The sequence below is a fragment of the Phyllostomus hastatus genome, unplaced genomic scaffold, assembly GCF_019186645.2.
Source record: "Phyllostomus hastatus isolate PE091 unplaced genomic scaffold, TTU_PhHast_1.1 phas_contig_64, whole genome shotgun sequence".
NCBI lineage: Eukaryota > Metazoa > Chordata > Mammalia > Chiroptera > Phyllostomidae > Phyllostomus > Phyllostomus hastatus.
The window spans coordinates 5891841-5918577 of NW_025333928.1; the positions used below are offsets into that span (position 1 = coordinate 5891841).

Here is a 26737-nt window from a genome sequence, read left to right on the forward strand (position 1 = left end):
CTTAATTCGGGGTATCACCTCCCTATATCACCACCCTGTCCACTGGTACCTGCCTGAAGCATTTTCAAAACCAAAATACCTTTCCTTTTAGCACAACTACAAAAGACATGACATGATGTCTATTGTTAGCCTGACCAGCATGCCTCCTCCCCTTCTGCTGGTAACAGCACTGTAGTTTTCCTGGGGAACAGCACTCCCCAACTCTCAGTCCATATGGTATGCATGGGGCTGACACTCCACTCCCATTTCCAGGGAAAGGCCTGTGACCCAGCCAGAAACACTCAGCATCAGTCCTGGGACTTCTGGGCACAGTGACTAGGAATAAAGTACTCTCTGTCCCACTGGGACTTGAACTGAGGATGACAAAAGATCAGGGGTCTCCTTGTAGACATAGCCTGTAAAAAGACAGGCCCCTCTGGAACTAGCCCAGTGGACGGCTGTACTATTTTTGGACTCTTTGGTCACATATGAGCCAATTAATTCTCATCTTTGCTTAAGGACATTCACATTGGGTTGTTTTAAAATCAAAAGAGACAAGTAATCAATACGAGAAATTTTTTTAAAGTATTTGAAAATTTTAAAATGGAAAAAAAAAAGGCTCTGCTCAAATTTTCTTCCATTTTTTTCAGCCCTGGCTGGTGTGACTCAGTGTTCAACACTGGCCTGCCAACCAAGGGGTCACTGGGTTCAATTCCCAGTCAGGGCACATGTCTGGGTTGCAGGCCGGGTCCCCAGTTAGAGCGCATGAGAGGCAACCACAATGATGTCTCTTCCCCCCTCTCCTTCTCCCTTCCTTCCCCTTTCCCTAAAAATAAATAAATAAAGTCTTTAAAAAAATTTCCCCCCATTTTTTGTTACCTCCCCTCCATCCCATAAGAGCTGGGTTTTGCTCTGTGAAGTAGCCATGCCTCTGTAAGCTTTTATCTAATGGTATGTAATTATTTTTTACTTGCCTATCTCTTTCACAAATCTACTGAGCTCCCCAAGGGCAGAAACTGTGTAGTTTTCACTCTTGATTCTTTAATATCTTGTCCAGTGGCACATAGTTTGGGCTCAACAGTGTCTGAATGGATGGATCAACAAAAGGCAGATGAACAAAGGAACCATCCTAATTCTCTACTTGGGGATGTCCCTATCATGAGACCACCTTAGAAGCCTTGCCCCTGTGATACACAAACCATCTTCTAAAACAGATTCATCCACCCATTATAAACAAGTTGCATCACGAGAACTCACTCCTTCCAGCCATTACTAATTCTCCCACATGTCCATCCCATGGAACCTCACTGTGGGTTACTCACAAGGTCCTAATTCTGGGAAGAGAATACTTCACTTTCAGACACCACCTAGAATTCTATGAATTCATAACCCCCCAGTGGGCATGCCAGTCACACCTATAAGTTCACTCTTGGGGATGGGGGGAACCTCCTTTGCTTCCTGATCCCCTCCTTGCCCCAAAAATACCCAGAATCCAGACTCAATGGCTACCGACCATCTGCTTCCAAATAATAACAAGTCTAGATTCTCCCCTACCTTCACTTTTTTCCTCTCTAGTCCTTTATCATTACGTAAGTGGAAAAAAATACAAATATATCTAGGAAATCAATAGCAGTAAAGCAACAGGTTCCCCTGTAAAAAAAGTTTTGACTTTGGGTGCAAAATTGCCACACCCTTAATTGCTCTGTAATAGCTGCAGCTTCCACTGGCATCTAGCAATTAAGATTTTCAAATAGTCAAAGGTCAGGGCCAGAATTACAGTCCTCATATGACTCACCATTGACTCTATCCAGTTTTCATTTTCCCATACTTGGGCCCACACCACCAAGGCAATCAGGTAAGAACTACATTTACAATAGATTAACAATTTTGTTGAGTATCTACTGTGTAGTAGGAAGCACAGCCAACCCTGGAATCCAAGTAGAAAGATGCAGCAAGGCTTCTCAAAGCATTTAGTGTAATGAAGAACATGGGCAAGTAAAGAGGCAATTACATTACAGAAGAGCAGGTGCTACATGGAGTTATGAAAGCACCCAGGGTCAGCCAGTCTATGTTGGACCATCAGGGAAGGCGGGTCAGGGGCAGAGACCTTTACCCGGAGACCTAAAGACTGAATAGGAGGGAATAGGAGGCGGCAGCTATAGGACAGGTGTGTTGAAAAGACTTCCTAAGAGAGTTCCAGGTAGAGGCTAATTAGTGAGAAAGCAAGGCCTCCTGTAGAAACTGTAAGTAGGCAAGTATAGTTGAAATTTACAAGTGTGAAGAGGGAAGCTGCCACAGAGGAAGCAGGGGGCCAAAAAGACCCAGAAGGCTTTGCAACGCTAAAAAGAATTTTATTGAAGAAGAGCAAACATAGCTTGCCTTATACAATATACCGAAAGGCCATGATGACAATCTGATCAATGTATCTTGACCCTCACTAAATATCAATTTTAGAGTGCATGTTACTGAAAACACTAAGGGGGGGGGGTAAGAAAACTTGCAAGGAATTACTTTTCAATTTGTTTACAGATTCTTGGTTGAAACATTAGCCTTCTCTACTACTTTGTCTACCTTCCTCTCATATCTATCACTTTCCTACAAACAACAGGAAAGCAGGCACATCAATGAGACAGAGATTAATTTTGGAAATAGGAAAAATACACACCAAGATAACAGGGTGGAGTACCAAAAAAACTGAGCAACAAAACTAAGCAGAAAATTGAGGGAAATGAAACAGTGAAAAGCAAATTTGGAAAATTCAAGAGGAAGTAAGAGTATTTTCATACACGCAAAAGAAAGAAGTGTCCCATGTGTTTTGGCCAAACTGAACTCCCCCTTTTTGCTTAACTGTTGAAAAAAAAGTGAAAACTGTGAAAACTTTACACTTTCATACCTCATCGCAGAATAAATAGTAAATCTGGACAGTACAGCAACTGCCCTGGAAGACCTTGAAATAGTTGCCCCAGAAAATGCCGGACATGACAATCACCTGGAGAAGCTCCACAAACCAAACCATTCCTGTCCCAACTGCCTGCTGGTCTATTCTGTCATTTCAGAATAACTGTAATCACTATGTATGGTCTCTGGTGGGGCATCACCTGGTAAGGTCTGTAAGTGTCTAACCACTATGCTGTACACCTGAAACTAATATAAATTATGCCAACTGTAATTAAAAAATAAATGCATAAGTGTAACACTTTCTTTTTGCCAAAGACTAGATTTTGTAAAGAATCAATGCTTGCCTGTCATTAAAGCAGAACCAAAGGCACATAGAGAAGTATCTGCTTCCAAATCCAAAGTGAGAAAGTGGTTTTTTTACAACTTTTTTTTTTAATTGGGGCAAGGCGTTTCCATAGCCTTTTCTCCCACCATGTTAATGTCAAGAAGGTGCGGCCGGGCTCTGGTGCCCGTTCGCTCCGGTTTGGAGACAGCAGCACCCTGAGTGCCCCAAAGGGCGTAGTGCAGCTTGCTCAGCGAGTGGGACTAGCGTCAGGGACCGTGTTCCTACTGAGGGCCACCGTGCAATGTAGTGAAGGGCTGTCCCAGCCGGGTCTTCGGAAGGCTGGGACCTCGTCTCAGGTAGGGCGCCCGACGGCCGGGCCTCAGGGGAGGACAGAGACCCGGCCGGCCCAGACCCCCGGGCTGAGAGCCGGCAGGGCCCGACAGGGAGGCGCGGCCGGGCCCGGGGAGCTGCCGGCCCGCCCGCCCGCACGGCCCACCCCGCTGACCCCCGCCCGGCGCACTCGCCTGCCCACGGTCTGGTTGGCCAGCTGCTTCATGCGGTTAAACTGCTTCTTCATGGCGGCGGCGGGGCCCGGGCTCTGCCGGCGACACTCGGGGAGACGGGCTGCGGCTCCTACATCGCTTCCCGGCCGGGCGGCGGCGGCTCCGGCCTGGGCCCGCCCCCGCGCGTCACTTCCAGCGGCGCCGCCCGCAGGCCAAGCGGTAGGAGCGCTGGGCAGCCAGGCCTGCGCCGTCGCCGATTTCTTCCGCCCCGCGGGGAGGGCCGCCGCGTGCAGGGCGGGCCCCGAGCCCACGAGGCCGCTCTGTCCGCCGTGCGCCCAGGGTCGCCCATTGATTATTATTCTTTTAGTTTTTCTTTTATCTTTCATGCACCACAGTTTTGTCATAAAATTTTGTTTCACTTTTTTTTGGTACCCATGTAACAAGAAGCTTGGAGGGGAGGGGAGGCAGACAGTGTATTTTCTGCCTATGAATGGTTGTGGGGAGCGAGGAGAGGGCACTGCGGCAAACATGACCTTTATGGAAACAGTTTTGATAGCAAAATGTGGTGGGAAGCAGGTCTTTGGAGCCTAGAAGGTTGTTGAGCGCCTTTATTCTCAAGGAGAGACGGTGCTGTGCAGGTCAGTAACACAAGTTCTTGTGTAACCTGTCTGGGAGGGAAGGAACAGGGAAGGGAGCAGTAAACGAATTTTCTAAGAAAGGAATCTAGTTAGTGTATGACATGTCCGGTTAGTGTGAAGCAGAGGTTTAACATTGCTGCTTTCTCTTCAACGCCTCCACCAGATCGTTCTTAAGAGCTTCGTGTTTCGATTTGTCTGCAAAAGTCTACACAGACCTCAGCCTTTGAGGATATCTTTTATTTTTCCAAAGTAGGTCTCATCAGCTTACTTCTAATTTTGTTTTCCTGTCCTCAAGCAGGCAGCTGATATTGGCTATGTGTGGTGAGCTGCAGCTCACAGTTTTGTCGTTCTCCATCTGACTGGTATGGCTGTCTCAAGTTCATGGTGCCAGAGCCGGATTTGTTGGTTTGCAGCCACAGCATCATCCTGGGCATTTCTCCTGTACTTCCACCACGTGAATGGAATCCCAGCAGCCTTTGATCTTCTTTGATCTGTCTCCAACCTTCTTTATGAGGATCACTCCAGCAAACCCATGATCCCAATGCCAGAGGTAGAAAGATGAGTCCTTCAAACTAACTGGTCTCCATCCTGGTCAAAGGAATTGTTGTTGGCCTCCACCTCCAGCTTTCTCAGCCAAGCAGAAGGCATGACCCCATCTTCCAAGGGAGGGTCATGCTTGTTACTCCATGATGACCTATAGGAGTTCTTGTGACTGCTGTAGACACACAGAAGGTAATCCTTTCCCACCACCTGTCCCTGGCAATTTTCAGTGGCTGATCAGCAGAAGACAGGAGATGTTCACCCCAACTGGGGACCAAGTCCATCAGGTTGCTGAGGTTTTCCTTGATTTGCTGTGAAAGTAAGTGCCTCATTAAGTCCAAGGTGCTGATGACTCACAGTGTTGGTGCCAGCATATGTGGCTGTCTCCCCAGCATCAGGGGCTGGCACTTCCACTTTTCACAGTGCCCAGGAATGAACATCTGAGTCAGTGCCTCCCTACTTCTGAGCTGTGGCCATTGAGGGTTTTCATTAAATGTACTGCCAGTGACACTAGTTAATAATATGTAGGTTTCAAGTGGACATTGTAACTTGGTGGCCATGTGCTCTGTCAAGCACTCACCACCCAAATCACTTTCCTTTAGTCATTTTATATTTTACGCCTTCATGTACTCACTCCTGAGTGAATCTGAAACAGGCTGGTGACAGGTAATACCAGGGCCACCGTGGCTCCCCTCCCCCCTTCTCTTTAAACTCAGTGATTCTTAACTGACTGACACCTTGGGTGAGGGGGGGATGTAGGTGAAGAACTGTTCACCGTTCTCCCCAGGTCACACTGGTGCACAGGCTGACACTTGTCCAAATGTACTCACTGGTGATCTTAAGTGAATGCATGTAACTCAGAATTTTTTCTCAAATTTTTGTAAAAAATAGTGGCATGGATATCCCAAGCTGCAGGACAACATAGACTGTGTGACAAGAAAGCCAAAAGCAATATGTGTTTTCTCTTAGCCCACACCCAAGAACAGTGTTGGAGGTGGTGCCTCCTCAGCAGCTGTCATGGTAGTAGCATGGAGGTGGCAGGGGCAGGGCAGTGCAGAAACAGTCACAGAGACAGAGGGGACAGCAAAGGCTCATAGGCCACATCATTGGACAAGGGCCCTGTGTTGGGCCCAGGCCAGGCCTCAGGGTTCCCAGACCCCCACCCCCTGGGCCAAACTGTTGTCTAGCAAGACCTCATTGTGATTTAGTCCCTTGGGCAACAGTTCCAAGGGGGGCGGTGGTTGTCCCACAAGGGGCTGGCTACTTTTGGCAAGCAGACCAGGCCAGTCTTGTGACCCACATCAATGACCTCCTGGCTTGGTGGCCTTGGCTCTGGCTTAGGTCACTGCCTAGGGCTGGGTGTCATTGTAGCTTCCTTCAATGACCACATCTCTAATTTCATAAAAGATGCACTGATAAAGGAGACCGAAAAGGGGCAAGAGTCACCTGACTCTAAGAGAAAGGATGTTGAAGCCATTTAAGCAAACTTAAGATCAGAGAATGAAAGACATAAAACTCTTTGTGGTGATTTAGAAGTATAAGACATCAGAGCTTTAAATAAAGAAGCCAACTGCTGATTACCAACATCAACTACAACAGAAAGATACAGAAACCAAATTCTGAAAGGAAGACAGTTCATGCTAAAGGATCAGTTGCTGAAGCTGCAGTTAGCCCCTTAGTAAATCCTGGAGCTGCCCTTGTTCCGTTGACCCCTGCATCACCTTCATTGGCTTAAGACATCAACACGCATGCTTCAGCTTGTGAGGGAGATGACATGGACTCTGTTGACCTTATTTCATCACAAAAAAAAAAAACAGGTTGTCCAGTGAAGTTTTAAGACTTGAGGCTGAAGTTGGCCATTGGAAGCATTTTGTTCAGACTTTTGCAGCATGAGGAACAAGCAGCTTTGATCACAATGAAATCTGCAAACCACAAAATACCATCAAGGAACTTTGACAGAGTCAAATCCATTTGAAGTGGTAGTACTGTAGAATGTTCGAAAACAAGTAAGTTGTAGGCATCAAGAAAAAAATAAGTGACTATGAAGAAAGGATTTAAGAACTGGAAAATCTGTTCCAGCAGTGTGGCTCAGGAATGTGAACAACTAATGACTGCAAAAACTACTTAAGTTCTACAGACTGAAAAAGAAGAATCCACTGATAAGATGGAAGAACTTGAGGGTAGAATTATATACATCAATAAAACATTATCTGCAGAAAATGAGAGAGATGTTTTAAGGAGAGAACCAGACTAGAGAAATGAGCAAATTTTTATTGAAAAACTTAAAGGAAGTTTAGGACTCCAGGAGGAATATGCTCAAGCATTAAGGAAAAATAAAAATTTTCAGCTAACCACAGAGGAAAAAGACACAAAAAATCCATGAAAGAAGAGAGTCATGTCGAAGAAGAACTGCAGCAAGTGAGAGAACAACAGAGTCCAAATGCACCTATGGAGGACCCTAAGACACCAGACACTATTACTAAATACTGTTACTCAACTGAATGTAATTTTAAAAGGTAGTCTCAAGATGGAAAGAAAACATCATCAAAAGATAATTGAAATTCAGCCCTGATTGGTGTAGCTCAGTGGGTTGGATGTCATCCCACAAACCAAAAGTTCACCGGTTCGATTCCCAGTCAGGACACATGCCTGGGTTGTGGGCCTGGTCTCCAGTTGGGGGTGTGCAAGAGGCAGCCAATTGATATTTCTTTGGTGTATTGATGTTTCTCTCCCTTTCTTTCTCCTTCCCTTCCCCTCTCTCTAAAATAAATAAATAAAATATTTTTTAAAAGATCATTAAAATTCAAAAGCAGAGTAAGCAGCAACTACCTCAATCTTTACAAATGCAGAAACAGGAAATGGATGATCTTCGATACCAGCATGAGCAAATGAATATTGAACACACTCAGCTCTTTTCTGTGAAAGATGAGGAAATTAAGAATATGCAAAACACAATAGAACAAATCAAAACCCAGTTGCATGGGGAAAAAAAACCCCCAGCACATCCAAGCAGAACATTCTTATCATTTTCAAGTAAAAGTTTGGAGTCTTAATACAGAAAAAAAAGAAGTGAAAAGCATGAGTTAATCTCAAGCCAAAACTGAGAAATTACAGAAAAAAAATAACAAGTACTGGAGATTAAACTTCTAACTTAATATCTATTTGACTGAACAGATTGATCAGCTGTCCAAAGATGAGACTGATAAACTAACTTAGATTTTTCCAGCAAAAAGATTTAGAGATACAAGGTCTTCATACTAGAATATCTTTAGCTTCCTACATCCAGCAGCAATGGCAAGTGTATGGTTTAGAAAGCAAACAAGTACTGGCTGTTTTAAGCAAGAAGACTATGGAAGATAGTAATCTAAAAAGAATATTCCAAAATGATGGATACATTGATGCCAACAATGAAACTGCAAGATGAAAATAAAAAAAACCCGTCTCCTAGATTTGAAAGTACTGATCAGGATATGTTTAGAAAACCATTCTGTTTATAATGTATCATTCAAGAAAAAGACAGATTGATGCTTTAGGGCAGAATGTCATACTTTATGGACAATTTTGCAAACATTCAGCACTGGTAATGAGGTGATAATGAGGTAATAATGAATCAGTTTGAGGACCTTTTGCAAGAGCATGATACATTCAAACAACAAGATCATGGAAGAGGAGAAAAAGCAGGCGATAACCACCGCACCAAATACACAGAGCAAGGCAACCCAATTTCAGAAACAACTTCAACAACTTCAGACCCAGGTTTTAATTGACAGTGATAACAACTCTAAACTACAGGTGAACTCTACTGACCTGATTCAAAACTCTAAAGGGAATGAAATCAAGCTAAAAAATTTGAAGGAGGACTTAGCACAAATTCAGCTCAGCATAGGGCACATTTGCAATGCCAAGGATGCTCTTTTAGGTGATCTTGACTTTTTCTCACTACAAGCCTCCACTGGCTTATTTACTTCAGAGTCTGAAGGCTCTTTTAAGATAATTGAATTTGATGATCTGAGTGCATCTTCTAAATTGCTCCAAGAAGAGGTAGAAGAGATCACAAAATCAAGTCAAGAAAAAGATACAAACTCTCCAGAATGATAATGAGAGATGTCTGACTCTATTGCTGCCACCCCAGAACTAAAAAGAAAACATCAACAAAGTGATTCAGAAATTAGCAGCTAAAGGAGAAATAGGATGTTTTCCAAAACTCACTTATAGTAAAAGGAGCTCTTACTCAAAGCAAAAGGTTATAAATTACATTCTTTAAGTGAGAATTTTACTAATGAAGTGAGTGAAAATGAACTTTTGAAGCAGGCAGTCACAAACCTGAAAGACAGGCTATTTAATTTTGACTTGGATATGTGTAAACTAAAATAAGAAAATGAAAAGATAGTAGAAATATCTAGGGAAAAAGAAACAAAAGTGATCATTGTAAGACACAAATATGCAACTTTCTGTGATGAGAAAAGAGAAAGAATTGGAGTATGTTGCAATGAAGAAGGCTCTTGCTTTGAAAGAAAAAGAACAGGGCAAGACTGGGAATTAAATAGGCCTGTCTTTTTTTCACTCCTCACCCAAGGGCATTTTTTTTTATTATTGCTTTAGAGAGACAGGAAGGGATAGAGAGAAACATCAGTGTGCGAGAAAAACATTGATTGGGTGCCTTCATAAGCGCCAGGCTTGGAGACCACACCCTGACCATGTAGACCAGGGATTATGGAATGATGCCCCAATACATTTAGCCATGCCAGCCAGGGTTTAAATTTAAATCAGCTTTTAAATGCAGTTACATCACCCTGGCTGGTGTGGCTCAGTGGATTGAGTGCTGGTCTGCAAATTGACAGGTCACAAGTTGGATGCCTGGCCTGGGGCCAGGTCCCCAGTTGGAGGTGTGTGGGAGGCAACTGATCAATGTATCTCACATATTGATGTTTTCCTCCTTCTCTCCTTCCTTTCCCCTCTCTCTAAAAGTAAATAAGTAAAGTCTTTTTTAAAAATGCAGTTATGTCAATGCAGGAAAAGACAGTTATGTTTCAACAGGAGAGAGACAGAAGTCATGTTGTCACAGAAACAAATGGAAAACTGTGCCTTACAGAATGAGGTTCAACATTTCCTTGACAGAATTACTTTTAAACTAGGAGCTGGAGACATCTTGTAACCATGCTTTAGAATCAGACGTATTTCATGTCCACAAAGTTTTGGCTGCAAAATATAGAGCAGCTAAGCTAAAAATGAAAGTTGCAGTATTGGAGGAAAAGCTATGTTCATCTTCTGGTGCAATGGAAAAGGCAAGCCATCAACCCCAATTTGCAGGTAGAGTTACTGCAGGAACAACTGAAGGTTGTCACCCAGGAGAAGCATGAAACTGCGTTACAGCTTCCTGCCTCTAGGGGACAAGGAAAGCAGTATGCTCACATACTAGCTAACCTGAGGTTAGTGCTACCTGAATGGATGGAGAAGGTATTTATGTATACCTTGGGTCATTAAAACAAACTTGTGTTAATGTTCAAAAATTAGATCAAATACACAGGTGCACACTTCTTGTGTAAGAAAAACGATCAATAGTGCAACAGTACAAAATGCATAACATTTAAAAAATGAAAGTTCAGTCTTCCTGATTAAGTCTCATGCCTATTTCCATTGCCTAGGAAACCACTCTGTTGGTAACCTGTATTCTCTCAGGCCTTTAGAAATAATATGTGTAGATGGAAGTATATTATTCTCTGACTTGCTTTTTTTAAAAAAAATTATACCTTTAGAGACCTTTGCAAATGTAAATGCATTCCATATCTAATTAATTATTACATATATCTTAATTCCTCCCTTCCTTTCTGTTCCACTGCTCTGGTCCATCCCTTCCTGTTTCTTGCACGGACCAGTACTGTAGACTGTTTACTGATCTTGCTGGTTTTACTCCTTTGAATCTATTTTCCACACTGCTGTAAGAGTGAACTTTCTTAGAAGAAGATCTTAAAGTACTTCCTCCTTTAAATTACTTTAGGCTTCCCCATTACCTGAGGTCCAAACTTTAACAGACTATCCAAGGTCTTGTTTTTGCAGCCTTATTTCCTTTTTGTCATGCACACATTGGCCACCTTCCAGCCACATGTGACTTCTTGCAAACCCCCCAAATTTTAAGGCTATGAGTCTAACCATAGCAGGATAATGCCTTTAAAAAAAGTGCAGACCAGAGGTATTTAATTTGCCTCCTCTTCACCCATCAAGTTATGGGGATGGCCAAATGCTGAACAGATGAGCTTGATAGACCTTTATTAGCATGTATACTCACAGCCCAGGGGAGGATACCACACACTAAGCAAGGCCACTTGGGGGTTACACTTGGGAGCAGAGTGAACAGGCAGGGACTGTAGGGAGCAGACTTTGTAGTAAGGAGAGGGTGGGTGAGCACTGGTTCCTGAAGGAGGATGTCCTTGGCTTGTTTGAATAGTTTCACAGGCTAGCAGGAAACTGTACCCTGATACTTATGGATAAACTGTGCCTGCTCCCTGTGATGAGGAGGGTTGTTTGGCTAGGGGACCTTATCTATGGGAGCAGAGGGAGAAGACAAGTTTCAGGCAGGCCATTTGAGTCCCTCCAATTTTACCAGATATCAAGGTAACACTTAATGCTGAATCTCAATTTCAGGCCCTATACCACACTTACTTTTTGATGCCCTGACATCTATTTTAACCGTGGTGATGACCAAGACTTTTAGGAAGTAGGAAAAGTACTTCTTTAGGAGGTGAAGTTGGTACTAGACCAGGAGGGAGAGGTGCTCACCAAAAAAAGAGAAAGTTATAAACTCTTATTAATGTTCACTCAGTAGATCCTAAGGGAATCCTCAGGTCACCCAGGGGCTGGAGGCAGGGGTGACATTCCTCCAATGCCAAGGCATCGGAGAGTGCCTTGTAAATACCAGGTAAAGCCACCTCAACGTGCAGATGGGACATGCCAGTGGGCCCAAGTTTGGCTTTATTCTGTACCTAGGAGGCCTCGGTAGCCATACCTAACTTCTGATATACTGCGTCCTTGACCCAAGGAATAATGGGCTCAGGGTCTATGAGAGACTATATTTCCAAAAGAGCCCACTGTGTGTCCAATAATTGCTGTGCTAATGGTGTATACAATGCAGGGCCAAGAAGGGTAGTCTCATGGATCAGAAGCCCATGGACAACTTACAGACTTCATAGGTGATCCAGAGACTGTGGGAAGCACAAGGAGTTGCTGATGCCTCCTTGCTGAAGGAATCTAAGGACACTAACCAGAGTGAGTGCTTATTGATTTAAATGTGAAAAGATTCTAGAGCCTTTTGTGGGAGGGAGCCCCTATCAAGGTGGACTAATTTACACATTACAGCATAAATGTACTTAAGTAAAATTTGATGTTAAAATAGGCACTAAATAGATCATATATGCCAAAACTATAATAGCAAATTATTTACCATATTTAAATTTAGTGAGATCCCAGCTATTTTAAGGGTGCCTGGGATTTGTTTTGATCAGCTATGTAAGACACAAAAATGTAGGCATAAATGTCATGAAGAAAGAAATTTTTTATACCACAGATACCAGGAAACAGGAGGCATAGAATGGGGAAGCACAAGGGTCAGTCAGGAGGTAGAGGGAGTGAGGGAGAAAATGTGGGCAAGTGCCTTTATTGTGGTTTCCATGAAAAGGAACAAGCCTGTGTAGCAGGGTAAACAGGCTTAGCATTGGCTAATGTGAAATGTTTCAGTGGGAACTGGGGCATAGTGTCCCTCATTTGGTACCTGTCCCTGGGGAATAGTGACCTAGAGTTGAAGAGCCAGATAGAGGAGGTGGTTGGGGATATGGGCTCTGGACTGGTTAGCCTATGTCTGAAAGATACACTCACAGGTGAGCTGTTCACTACTTCTAGGAATTAAGTTAGCTAATCCTGGCATGGGCAGTCTTTCCAAGGTAGCAAGGCTTCAGATGTCAGAGCTTTAAATATAAAAACTGGAAAACACAGTTATTACATTAGGTATAACCATAATGTGAACCCTTGTATTAAGTCCATGAAGGTTTTGCCAACTGGTGCAGTTTTTTTAAATAGTTTACTTTTTATTGTATTTTTGCCATTACCATTTATCCCCCCCTTATACTCCCTTGCAACTCCACCACCTCTTCCCCACTCCTGTAATCACTACATTGTTGTCTGTGTCCATGAGTCCTTTTTCCTTTTTGTTCAATCCCTCCTGTCCACCTCTCCCCACCAGCTGTCATCCTGCTCTCTGAGTCTTTCTCTATTTTACTTGTTAGTTCGGTTTGTTCATTAGATTCTACATATGAGTGAAATCAATGGTATTTGTCTTTCTCTGACTGGCTTACTTTACTCATCATAATGTTCTTCAGGTCCATCCATGCTTTTGGAAAGGGTAATATTTTCTGCTTGTTTACAGCTGAGTAGAATTCCACTGTGTAAATGTCCATAGTTGTTTTAGCCACTAATCTACTTATGGACACTTGGGCTGCTTCCAAATCTTGGCTATTGTAAATAATGCTGCAATAAACATAGGGGTGTTTATATTCTTTTGAATTGGTATTTTGGGTTTCTTTTTTTTTAAATATATTTTATTGATTATGCTATTACAGTTGTCTCATTTCCCCCCTTCTCTCCCCTCCACCCTGTACTCCCTCTCCCACCCACATTCCCCCCCTTTAGTTCATGTCCATGTGTCATACTTATGAGTTCTTTAGCTTCTACATTTCCCGTACTATTCTTGCCATCCCCCTATCTATTTTCAACCTACCTTCTATGCTACTTATTCTCTATACCTTTTCCCCCTCTCTCCTCCTCCCATTCCCCTGTTGCTAACCCTCCACGTGACCTCCATTTCTGTGGTTCTGTTCCCGTTCTAGTTGTTTGCTTAGTTTCTTTTGGTTTTGCTTTAGGTGTGGTTGTTAATAATTGTGAGTTTGCTGTCCTTTTACTATACATGTTTTTTCTTTATCTTCTTTTCTTAGATAAATCCCTTTAGTATTTCATAAAATAAGGGCTTGGTGATGATGAACTCCTTTAACTTGACCTTATCTGAGAAGCACTTTATCTGCCCTTCCATTGTAAATGAGAGCTTTGCTGGATAGAGCAATCTGGGATGTAGGTCCTTGTCTTTCATGACTTGGAATATTTCTTTCCAGCCCCTTCTTGCCTGTAAGGTCTCTTTTGAGAAATCAGCTGACAGTCTGATGGGAACTCCTTTGTAGGTTACTGTCCCCTTATCTCTTGCTGTTTCTAGGATTCTCTCCTTCATTTTTACCTTGGCTAATGTAATTATGATGTGCCTTGGTGTGTTTCTTCTTGGGTCCAACTTCTTTGGGGCTCTCTGAGCTTCCTGGATTTCTTGGAAGACTATTTCTTTTGCCAGATTGGGGAAGTTCTCCTTTATTATTTGTTCAAATACGTGCTCAATTTGTTGCTCTTCCCCTTCCCCTTCTGGTACCCTTATAATTTGGATGTTGGAACATTTAAAGATGTCATGGATGCTCTTAAGCTTCTCCTCGTTTTTTTGAATTCTTATTTCATCATGCTTTCCTATTTGATTGATTCTATCTTCCTTCTGGTCCACTGTATTGTTTTGAGACCCAGTTTCCTTCCCTTCACTATTGGTTCTCCTCCGTGTATCTTCCTGCATCTCTTTTATGGTAACCTGCATCTTTTCATCTAATTTGCGCCCAAAATCAACCAATTCCGTGAGCTTTCTGATCACCAGTGTTTTGAACTGTGCATCTGATAGGTTAGCTATTTCTTGGTCACTCAAAAGGATGAGTTCTGGGGCACTGATTTGTTCTTCTATTTGAGCCATCGCTCTCTCTTTTTTTTTTTCGGTCTGGTCGCTCTTGTTACGGTGAGGGGCGAAGCCTTAGGTGTTCACCAGGGCTGGGCACCCCAGTCGCTAGATTGTGACGTTATATGTGGGGGCGGGGGCGGGAGTGGGGACGGGAGGAAACAATGGCAGTAGTTCCGTTCTCCTGGGATCTTAGTCCCTTCTTTGGGATCCTGGGCTGCGAGCTCTGCCCTGGTCTACAATTGCCGCCTCACTGGGTCCGCCAGCCGCAGCTTGCATACTCAGGGACCACCGCTGCGTTCTTGCATGCCGGATGGCTTTCAAGCCAATTTCGCGCCAAGTTTTCCCCGACCTCCGTGAGCCACTGACACGCGCCCGCCCAGCTCGTCCTCTCCTACCAGTCTGGATGAATGGGTCTACTTCAACTTCTTGGCTGTCCGACTTCCATTCAGATAAATCCTCTATCAGTTCTGAGTGTTATTCTAGCTGTAAATTGTTGTTGTTCTAATCTTGGTTGTGCGAGGAGGTACGGTGCGTCCACCTATTCCTCCATCTTGCCGGAAGTCCCCGAATCAGGTTTCTTTAGATATATTCCTAGAAATAGAATCACTGAGTTATAAGGCAGTACTATTTTTAATTTTTTAAGGTAACTCCGTACTGCTTTCCACAGTGGCTGCACCAATCTGCATTCCCATCAACAGGCAAAAGGGTTCCCCTTTCTTCACATCCTTGCCAGAATTTGTTGTTTGTTGATTTATTGATGATGGCCATTCTGACTGGTGTGAGGTGATATCTCATTGTGGTTCTAATGTGCATTTCTCTGATGATTAGTGACATTGAGCACCTTTCATATGTCTGTTGGCCATCTGTATGTCCTCTTTAGAGAAGTGTCTATACAGGTCTGTTGCCCATTTTTTAACTGAGTTGTTTGGTTTTTTGGTATTGAGTATTATAAGTTCTTTATAAATTTTTGATATAACCCTTTATCAGATGTATTGGTGAATATGTTCTCCCATTCAATGGGTTGTCTTTGATTTTGTTGATGATTTCCTTTGCTGTGCAAAAAGTTTTTAGTTTGATGTAGTTCCATTTATTTATTTTTTCTTTTGTTCCCGTAGCCTGACGATATATATCAGAAAAAAACTATTGTTACAAGCAATGTCTGAGATTTTAATGCCTATGTTTTCTTCTCAGCTTTTTATGATTTCGAGTCTAACATTTAAGTCTTTAATACATTTTAAATTCATTCTTGCATGTGGCAAAATAAGGTGGTCTACTTTCATTTGTCTATGTATATTTGTCCAATTTTCCCAACACTATTTATTGAATAAAGTACCTTTAGCCCGTTGTGCGTGCTTGCTTCCTCTGTCAAGTATTAATTGACTATAAGGGTGTGAGTTTATTTCTGGGTTCTCTCTTCTGTTCTATGGATCTATGTGTCTGTTTTTATGCCAGTACCAGGCTGTTTGACTACTCTGGCCTTATAGTACAGCTCGACATTAGATAGTGTGATTTCTCTAAATTTGTTATTTTTTCTCAAGATCACTATTGCTATTCAGGATCTTTTGTGGTTCTATATAGATTTTTGGAGTATTTGTTCTAGCTCTGTGAAATATGTCATTGGAATCTTGATAGGAATTGCTTTGAATCTATAGGTTGTTTTGGGTAGTATGGACATTTTAATGATGTTAATTCTTCTGATCCATGAATACGGTATATGCTTCCACTTACTTGTATCTTCAGCATTGTATAATTTTCTGAGTACAGGTTTTTTACGTTCTTGGTTAAATTTATTCCTAGGTATTTTATTCTTTTTGAAGCAATTGTATGATAAACAGGCTTGTTTTCTTAATTTTCCTTTCTGATAGTTATCGTTCATTATTGAAATATAAAAATACAACTGATTTCTGGATATTAATTTTGTATCCTGCTACTTTATTGAATTCATTTATCATTTCTTGAAGTTCCTTGGCAGAATCATTAGGGTTCTTTATGTACGGTATAGTGTCATCTGCAAATAATGACAATTTTATTTCTTCCTTTCCAATTTGGATGCCTTTTATTTCTTCTTCTTGTCTGATTGCTGTGGTTAGGACTTCCAGTACTATATTGAACAAGAGAGGTAAAAGCAGATATCCCTTTCTTGTTCCCAATCTTAAAGGGAACACATGTCCAACTGTTGCATTTTAGTGGGTATTAAAGTTAATTCAGCCCTGGCTGGTGTGGCTAAGTGGATTGAGCATCAGCCTGTGAACCAAAAGGTCACTGGTTTGATTCCTGGTCAGGGCACATGCTTGGGCCAGGTCCATGTTTGGGGACATGCATGTGAGAAGCAACCAATCGATGTTTCTTTCGCACGTTAATGTCTCTTTTCCTCTCTTTCCCCCTCCCTTTCTCTAAAAATAAGTAAGTAAATAAATATATAAGTTAATTCAAAATCTACATTGTAGAGGCACAAAAGCCAGTCAGCAAAGTTTGTGGGGTTTTGTTTTGTTTTGTTTTTGCCACATAAAGTACTTTAGCAAATTGTGAACATTTAATTGGGTCAAATTGTGAATTTTTGTTTAATTATTTTGTTTCCTCTCCCTGTATCTGTTTCTTTCTTTCGTACCTTTTCTAGGTTTGTTTATCACTGGATATACATGGGGATGGGGGAGTGTCTTTTTACCCTGCTCATATTTATCTGTTTTTTCCCCCCATAGAGAGTATCAAATCAGTATTTTCAGGGTTAGGGCTTCTCTCATAGAAAGGGTTGAATGGTTTAGAGACACGAGGCTCAAGCAGGTTTAAATGAACACCATCACGGTGCCACAGTGCTGTCATGGTGTTTCCCCATAAGTTCAAAGATTAGGATTTTGTGGCACAGAGCTATTGGCTGCAGAGTACTGTGGTGGGAGAGCACGGACCTACACCCAGAAGCTGATGGATCAAGCTGTCTTCTGCTGCAGCCCCACATTTTCCCTGTGTGACAGCTTGCCCTCCCCATCTTTCCTCTCTACAAATCCCCTCAGGATACTTTTGTTTTCTAGCCATGTAAAGTCATGGGGTTTTGTTTCTGTCTCTATCCAATCAACATCTGATGAGATCTTCAGGGTGGTCATGGGGAAAGGGAGCTTGCATGGTAGGCCCCATTGATGACTCTCTCTTTCTCCAGGGAATGTCAGTAAATCTCCCATTGTTGGAGTCCCATTCCACTGAGATTATTTTGTCTATGGCTGGGGTGAGGGTCTCAAGGCCTTTGATCACAAAATAAGTCCTTTGTTCTGCTGGTAAGCAATAAGAGTAAGCAAAGCCCAAGCATGTTGGTGAGGAGTTTTGCATTAGGAGAGATGTTAAATATCAAATGTTCCTCCCCCACTTTTTTTTTCATTGGTGCCTGCGCCATGGGCTCCCAGAGATGTGCACCTTGAAACCATTAGGGGTTAAGAGAGCATGTAGCAACAGCAAGGGAAGCAGCAACGCAGTAAATGAGCAAGGTCACTCACAACCTTTGCCTTAACAACACTGATTCAGGAGGCAACCGCAGAGCCATTTTTAAATCTTTCTGGGTCATGGCCTCCTTTTGAAACCGGAAAAGTTGGCATTCATGCTGTCTGTCACTACCAGAACCAATAAGGAGAGACATGTGTCAAATCTTTACAGGCAATTTATTCAGATGCCAGCTATCCAAGAAGACAGTGGGTTATGTACCCTTAAAAACCATCTTAGCAGCTCATCTCAAGCTGACCTTTTTATAGGAGAAGAAAGGGTAGGTAAGGGATTTGGAAAAAAGGTTAATCAGGTAAGGGTTGAAGTGAATAGCAATTTTCCTAGTACTTCTTTATCTGTTGATCAAAACTCAGATACCATCTCCATCGTTTGGAGACCCCCCTGGGGCACAAAGGTTGAATTGTTTGTCAAACTCCTGGAGTCATTAATTCCAGTTCTTGGAATAATAGCTTTCCACATGCATTAATCGCTTAAGCCTATCAACTAAAGCTAAAATCTTTAATTCTTGAGTTTCCCCTATCATTCCCCAATGTTAGTTTTAATTATCTTATTTTTATAAGACCAGTTTCATATGGAAGTAATCATTTTGCTGTTGAATAAATAGTCCTTCCTCATATTAGAAATCATCCTGCAGGCAATTCGATGTGACTAAAGACATAGGATGCATTAGTGATGGTGTTGCAATTCATTTAAAACGGGTTTTTAGTACAGTTGACAAAAGTTGCACATTTTCCAGCTGGGGCTACATTCGTGTTTTTAAAGAAAACATTTCTCTGTCCTTTAGAATTACCATTAAGTCCCCAATTATCTTTCCAGGGGAGTACAAAATGCCTACCATGAAATGAAAGTTTGTTCGACATAGGTTCCAGTCCACTTTTCTTCTAGTTGGCTTCCTGGGGATCCTGTCTTCCAAGTCTTGAGTACCACCTATCTCCAGGCTCAAAGGGATATAGTGAACCTGTGGGGGAGAGATCTCTAATACAAGCAAGGTCATTGATCACAGCTAATTTTGGACTTAAATGTTGTACATAGTTCTTTACCTTCACTTCTTGATCTATATACATGTCTCCCACCCCAATCATAGCCTGAAATGGTCACCTGTACACAATTTTATAAGGACTCAGTTGAATCCCACTTCGAGGAGCCACCCTTATCCTGAGCAGGGCAATAGGTAAACTTGATCCCAATGGAGATTGAGTGTCTTGATACAGTTCAGCTACATTTTTCTTCAAGGTATGATTCATCTTCTCTATCTTCCCAGAAGCCCAAGGTCTCCATGCCATGTGGAACCTCCACTTGATTCCTAAAAATTTACTAACCTTCCATGTAATTGCTGAAACAAAATCAGCTCCATTATCACTCTGGATGCTGCTGGGTGGGCCAAAGCAAGGAAGTATTTTCTTCACTAGGGCTTTCATTACCTCTGAGTATTTCTCAATTCTAGTGGGATAGGCCTCCACCCATCCTGAAAAGGTATCAACAAAGACAAATATTTCCATCCTTGGCATCTGGGTAAAGTCTATTTGCCAGTCCTCAAACAGGCACTGCCCTAGGTATTTTCTCTGTTTTGTGTTTTTGTTTTTGTTTTTTTCTGATGGGGATCTGCCTTAGGATTGTTCTTCTGGCACACATGGCTTTAGAAATTCCAGGACATGTGAGCCATGGTTTCATATAAGTGTTCAAAACCCCAGGTTTAAGCTTTCTCGAAGTCTGCAGTTGAACATTCAGGTTCAAATTGTGCCAGATCTAGAACAGGTAACAAAGGCATTATAAATGTTTCTTTAGCAGCCTCTTTCGCTGCTCAATTGGCCAGGTTGTTTCCTCTAGCCACTTCAGTGTCCTCCTTCTGATGTTGGGGGCAGTGTGTAAGTGCCACCTGTAAAGGTACCTGACTAGTTTCTAATAATTTTAAAATTTCTATTGCCTGCTTAATTTCCTTTTAATTGGAAGTTAAATGTCCCCTTTCCTTCCAGGCAGCACCATGTGCATGAAAAATTAGGACAATGTACCTCGAGTTGGTGTATACATTCAGTGTCTTTTCATGCAACAATTCCACTGCCTTTGTCAATGCAGTAAGTTTTCTGAGCAGAGGTTTCTGGTGGTAAGGCTGTTCCTCTACTATTCCTTCAAGAGTCACAACTGCATACCCATCCTTTCTGCTTTTTTTTTTTTTGTCCCTATAACTGCTCCTAGCTGCATATAGAGTCCAGTCTGCCTCTTCTAGAGAATGGTCCTTTCAACAAGTCCCTTCTCAGAAGAGGAAAACCATATCTCCCACAGTATATTCTAACACCTTCAAGAAAAATTTGCTTTCAGGAGTTCCAGAAAAACCCATTTATAGTTCAGTTAGAGGTCTACTGACCATGGGATATGTCACTCTAGTATCAACCAAAAAGTTCTGCAATTTGCCTCCTCACTCTTAGTTTTCCCCAAGTTCTCAGCCTCTGACCTCCTTTTCCCTTGCTTGGGGCACTCACTTTTCCAGTGCCCTTTTCCCTTGCAATATGATTTCCCTGTCCTGGTAGGGACTTGTCCTCCACTGAATCTGGCTCCCTGATGGGTTCAGGAAGGAGAGACCAGTTCAGGCTCACCTCCTTCAGCTCCCTCAGCTGAGCAAGGAGGAGGGTGGCACAGGGCTGGAAGGGCCATGGGAACCCTGACCGTGCCTGCAGCAGCCATCCTGATCTTCTTGGTCCCTCTCTTCTGAGTTTCTGCTATCTGCCACAGGCAAATTTCTTTTTCTCCAGACCATTTTCCCATTTCCCTGATCTTTGATAAAACAACTCTAATTGCAATATAGTATAGTAGTTTAAAGACCTGTTCAGAGATCAGCATTCTCCTGAGTCCAGATTATATATAAGCTCAGCAGTGTTACAGTAAGAAACAATTTTCTTAGGCTTATAAGCATAGGTTGATCAATCAGCTAGAATTCACCCCAATAGGCTGTTCCCTGGAACTGAGGCTCCCCGCCACCTCTATTCTACCACACAGAGCTCTGTAATATCAGACAAACCAGAAGGCACCTTAATTCCTGATGACCATTCTAATCTGTAACCTGAGACTGCAATTCTACCAGACAGAGCTCTGTAATGTCACACAAACCAGAAGGTGCTATAGTTAACATGGGACAGCAACCCTGAACCAGAAAGTACAGTGACTTAATTAAAAGTGAAGGGGATTAGGGAATGCTGAGAATTGGAGGAGTAGAGTCCCCAAGTGAAATCACTTGGCATCTGCTAAGCAGTCTCTAAATCCATACCCTAGGGCCCCCGTCCAAGCTGCCAATGGGACTCCCTGCCAGATACCCAGACTTACCAGAGTCCAGAAGGTATCCCACCAGAGTTGCCAGAATATGAAACTGGAAAAGTTGGCAACTGTGCTGCCTGTCACCGCCAGAACCAATTAGCAGAGACAGGAATTGAATCTTTATGGCACTTTATTCAGATGCCAGTGATCTGAGAAGATGGCAGGTTATGTACCCTCAAAAACCATCTTAACATCTCATCTCAAGCTGATATTTTTATAAGGAGAAGAAAGGGTAGATAAGGTTTTTGGGGAAAAGGTTAATCAGATAAGAGTTGCAGTTTGGGGGTGCTTTTTCCGAGTACTTTATCTGTTGTTCAAAAACTCAGATACCATCTCCATTGTTTGCAGACCCTTGGGGCAAAAAGTTTGAATTGCTTGTTGACCTCCTGAAGTCACATAGGTCATGTATTCCTGTTCCTGGAATAACAGCTTTTCACATGCATCAATCACTTAAACCTATCAACTAAAGCTAAAATATTTAACCTTTGCGTTCCCCTATCACTTTCTTTTCACAATCAACACAACAGGTCATCCCCAGAACTGTACTGGAAGTGCAGTTTCCAAAACAGCCCGAGATGGTCATCAGGTTAGACACAGTGACCAAAGCACTAGTCCCTCACCCACTAAGTGGAACTCAAGCACCCATCAATTAAGATGTTGCATTGTCACTGCCCTCAGGTGGGAGCCGAGCCTGGGAGACCACCTATCAGACACCAGTTACACCCGATGGCACCTCACTTTGGGATAATCTATAAATCAATGACAGTTCACATTTTGTTGATGAGAAAGAGGAACTGGGGTGGGGATTGATGGCAACATCCATTTGACATAACAGAACATGAGCTAAAGCCCAGGCTGGCCGGTGATTGGCAGTTACATTCCAGAAACTAACTGCTACTTTATGAAACTAGTTAATTATCAAAGAAGCATGGGAGTAAAAGACAGAAAACTGTACTTGAACAACAACTAAAATAAAAAAAATTAAAAATGGGTACAATAAAAAAAAAGAAGCAGTTAGTTAAAGCTGACCAGGTGTCCTCAGTTGAGGTTAAGCCATTGTTTATAATACCACCTCCTCTTCTCTCCACTGGTGAGAGAGAGGTTCCCATCTATACTTATGAGGATGGCTGACCACAGGACACTAGACAGATGGGATCAATGGCAGTTTATTAGTCACATATACTCACAACCCAGGGGAGGACACTATATACCAGACAGGGCCATATGGAGTTGGCACTCAGGAACAGAATGAACAAGCAGGGGCTGTAGGGGGCAAGCTTTGTAGTAAGAAGACGATGGGGTGAGCCCTAGTTTCTACATGAGGGTGTGATGGGCTTGCTTTAATACTTCTGTGGGCTGCTAGGGCACTGAAGCCTGGTACTTGGGAATCAATAGGCACTGTGTCTGGTCCCTGTGGTAAAAAGAGTTGTTTGGTGAGAAGGACTTATCTCTGAAAGGAGAGGGAGTGGGGAACATGTTGTTAGGCCAATTGAAGCACCCTTGATTTTGCCAGATGTCATGATAGCTTTCAATAATGAATCTTAATTTTGGGCTTTATACTACAAAAAGTTATTAAAAAGCAATTCTTCCTGGAACTAGTAATTGAATTTAACAATGTCACAGGATGTAAAAGTTAGTTATGTTTCTTTATACCAGCAGTGAACATATGGACACCAAAAATATTTATGATCACTAATAAAAATAAAAATAAAAATTTAGTATTAATCCAACAAAACATGGCCAAGACTTGTATGCTGAAAACTCCACTCCACTGATAAAACTATCTAAATAAATGGAGAGGTATACTATGTTCATGGATTGGAAGACTCACCATAGTAAAGATGTCAATTCTCCCCAAATTGATAGGGGGATTTAATGCAATTCTTACCAAAATCCAGTAAGATATTGTTGTAGATGTACACCAGATTCTAAAATTTATGTGGAAAGACAAATGAATTACAACAGCTAAAAAATTTTGAAAAATAATGATAAAGTTGCAGCAATCAGTGTACCCAATTTCAAAACTCATAGAGCAACAGAAACCAAGACTGTAATATCTGCAGAGGGATAGACACATATCAATGAAACAGAACAAAGAACCCAGAAATAGTCCTAACAATAATGCATATCTGATTTTTGACAAAGGTGCAAAACCAATTCAATGGAGGAAAGATAGCTTTTCCAATGGGATATAGCTACTTAAAGCTTGTGAGGAAGTCACAGGCCAAAAACTTAGAAAATGGGACCAGCAAAGAAAGAAGATCATGATTTGAATGAGGTACTACAAAGTGGTGATGGGAGGTAGGGTTAGTTTGAGTTCAGCTCAGGATGAAAGTTGCAAGCTCCATATGACACTTTCTTCCATCTTTCTGAGTTCAGCTGTTTCTAATTGTCCAGCTCCATAGGATCTGGTGATTTTCCCATCAGCTTCCATACTGCAAACTCAGGTCACTGCTAAGTGAGCATACAGTGTTCCAGACTCCATTGGCCTTGCCATTAGCATTACTCTCAGACTGCATGAGGTAGCAAGATGGTTCTCAGTATTTCCAAAGGGACCTCCTTCTAGGTTCAAGTCTAGCAGAAGAGAAAGCTATTCCAGCCTTAGCAACTCCTATTCAACCCCTAGGATTCATGCCTATTGGACCAACCTGGTCACCACTGCCACCACGACCACCACCACTCCCACATACCCTGGAGTGTAGCTAATGTGATTTTGTGTGTGATTGGCCAGGTCTTTGTAAGGTTCTACTCATTAGGTGTGGAACCTCACCTTATCCATGTGGGCTAAAAGGAGAGTATAGTTCCCCATAATAAACTCCAGCTGTTGTTACAGAAAAAAGAAATACAAGAGAGCCAAAGCAACAAATGCCTACTCTAACCTCTCAGGAAGAAGTTTCATCATTAATGCCCAGCTTTTTGCTCACAATATTAATATGCACAATGATTTTAAAGTCCAGTTTCTTTCTTCTTGACTTGTCAAAGGATGGAGACTAGTTGGTAGTGACTTCTCTCCGGGTGGGACATTGTTCAAAACTACTCAGTAGTCTCATTTTGGAGACACCTGACAACCGTAGATGGCTAAGCTTGCCCTTTCTAGACTCCACCCCTGTGTCATAAAGTTTTAACCCTTTGACCAGGAGCTTAAATGGAATGAGCTGGCTCTGCCTGAGGGGAGCCTTTGGGAGTGGCCCTGAGTGAAACACTGACAAAAGTCCTCTGAATCACCATCTTTTTTTTTCTGAGTTGAAGGCTCAGCAGGGAACAGAAGTGTTCTTTGCTTGCCAAACACCACAGGTGTGTCAGAGTTTCTGTCATCCTCTTCCAATCACCCTCATCCTCCCTATCCACACCTATTGTATCCACAACTTATTCAACTTGCTGTTGACACTTATTACATCCATGGAATTTGTACACTGCCAAGCTATAAAACTGTGTTTGTTCAGAGGTCTGCACTACCCTCTTGGCAGAGGACCACTCAAAGAAAGTGGTGTATGTCATTGTATCACCAGTCCCGTTGACAAAACTCTCTAACATCAGCCTTCCCCATTGTCATTTCTACTTGGGGTATTAATGAGCTCTTATTCCTCCATTGAATACAAAGCAAGCACTTGATACCTGATCTTGCCCCAGACATGTGTATTGGGTTTTTGTTGTTTGTTTTGTTTGTGTGTGTATGTGATCCAAGGTTACTGAAGTTTGAGCATATCTGTTCCCTGTTCCTGACAGAAAATAAAATGGAACATGCAAACATACTTCGTCTAGAAAATGCTTTATAATAAGTCCAGTACAAACTATGTGTAATGAACACCTTGAAAATGCATAATAATCAAACAAACACGTGAACCCACCCCAACTTAGGCAATTATTGAGGTGTCTATAAACTCCTTTCCCATTCCCTTTCTTTGTCCTCCAGTGTCCTACTCTCCATTGGCTAATGGTCACAAATACTTGCCCTCCCCCCATTTCTTTACTTTCCCCTGTAGTATTACCATATTTTGCTATGTATAATGCACTTTGGTGTATAATGGACAGCCATATTTTTGGCCCAAACTTTCAGTAAAAAGTCTTTCATTTTAATTTTTAATTCAATTTTAATTTTTTAATATTTAGAAACAAAACTGATTATCTTATTCCAGGATATTTTTTTTATGTGGGTATTGTTATTGCTTTCTAGAGTTACACTTTTAATGCATAAGCATAAAGGAATTAAAAAAATTATATAAATATGGAATTAGTACTACCCATGTATAATGCCCATCTTTATTTTTCCCTAAAAAATTTGGGCAAAAAGGTATGCATTATACATAGCAAAACATGGTATTTTTATCATTTAGGTCTGCTTCTCTACACATTAATTTTTCTTGGTTTGAATTTACAAAAATGTATTTCCTACATTCGGTGAATGTTGTTTCTGAAATCCAGCCGTTGATGCTTGCAACTAGTATCTGTAGTTCACTCATTTTCATTGCTACATAGTTTTCCATTGTATGACTTTTCCACACATTCCTTCTTTCATGAAATCTCAAAGGCCATTATGTGTGTAGAGCTCAGCTCCTGGCTCAGAGGGAGTGCAATAAATATTTGTTCAACTGTTGAATGAGACTGAGCCCCAATTGTCAAAATGACATTTGTCTCCTCCTGCTAGATTCTCTGCCCTTTGCCCCAGTGCTAGGATGCTTCCGAGTTAATGACAGTTGTATCTCGTGATCAGCAATTAAGAAATATAGTAGCCTCTCAACGCACCTAAAACTACAATTCCCAGAAAGAATTGAGGTTCCATATCGTGTCAATTTCAGTTTACCTCCCCCCCACCTCGGCAACTTCCGGGTTGTGTGGGCGGTGCCAAAGGAGTTGTCCAATAGCACCTCCGCGGGCTGAGGGGCGAGGAAATTGCCCAATGAGCGTCTTGTTAGAGGCTCCAATAGGCGCGAAGGTTGCTGGGAGAGCGGTCGTGGGCGGCCTCCCTGAGCCGCGCCAGCTGAGCTCCGAGGAGCCCAGCCCCTCTCTCCTATCTTGCTGCAGGCGTGCTAACTCTCCCGGTGGCTGGTGACCCCGCTTCCATGTGCTGGGTGGGCACAGCACCCCGGAACTTCCACGCCCATGGCCACTAGCCTGAGGAAGCCAACCTTCAACTCTTGTCCTTCCTCCTCGACCGAAACTGACGACGAGGGCGTGCGGGGCACCTGTGAAGATGCGTCTATTTGCAAAAGGTGTTTGCGGGGCGCGAGTTAGGGGCTGCATTTCCGATGTGCTGGAG

General features: G+C 42.3%; 2 protein-coding genes and 1 pseudogene across 7 annotated transcripts in view; 1 reads left to right on the forward strand and 2 right to left on the reverse strand.

Annotated features, from left to right (window-relative positions):
* The window catches only part of ARHGAP17 (Rho GTPase activating protein 17), an 85815-nt gene extending 81864 nt beyond the window's left edge, over positions 1–3951 (reverse strand). For all 5 annotated transcript variants that reach the window (XR_006786932.1, XM_045849301.1, XM_045849297.1 and 2 more), the window contains exon 1: positions 3727–3951. Coding sequence is in view for 4 of the 5 variants with exons in the window: in XM_045849301.1 (XP_045705257.1) it covers positions 3727–3779 (53 nt within the window). In the remaining variant the exon portion in view is untranslated. The remainder of the gene's footprint in view (positions 1–3726) is intronic.
* Positions 3952–4470: 519 nt separating this feature from the next.
* LOC123825686 lies at positions 4471–5589 on the reverse strand (annotated as a pseudogene).
* A 20822-nt stretch (positions 5590–26411) lies between these two features.
* Positions 26412–26737, forward strand: part of LCMT1 (leucine carboxyl methyltransferase 1) — a 62417-nt gene continuing 62091 nt past the window's right edge. For both annotated transcript variants that reach the window (XM_045849040.1, XM_045849041.1), the window contains exon 1: positions 26412–26690. In XM_045849040.1, coding sequence (XP_045704996.1) covers positions 26581–26690 — 110 coding nt within the window. In that variant the 5' untranslated portion in view covers positions 26412–26580. The remainder of the gene's footprint in view (positions 26691–26737) is intronic.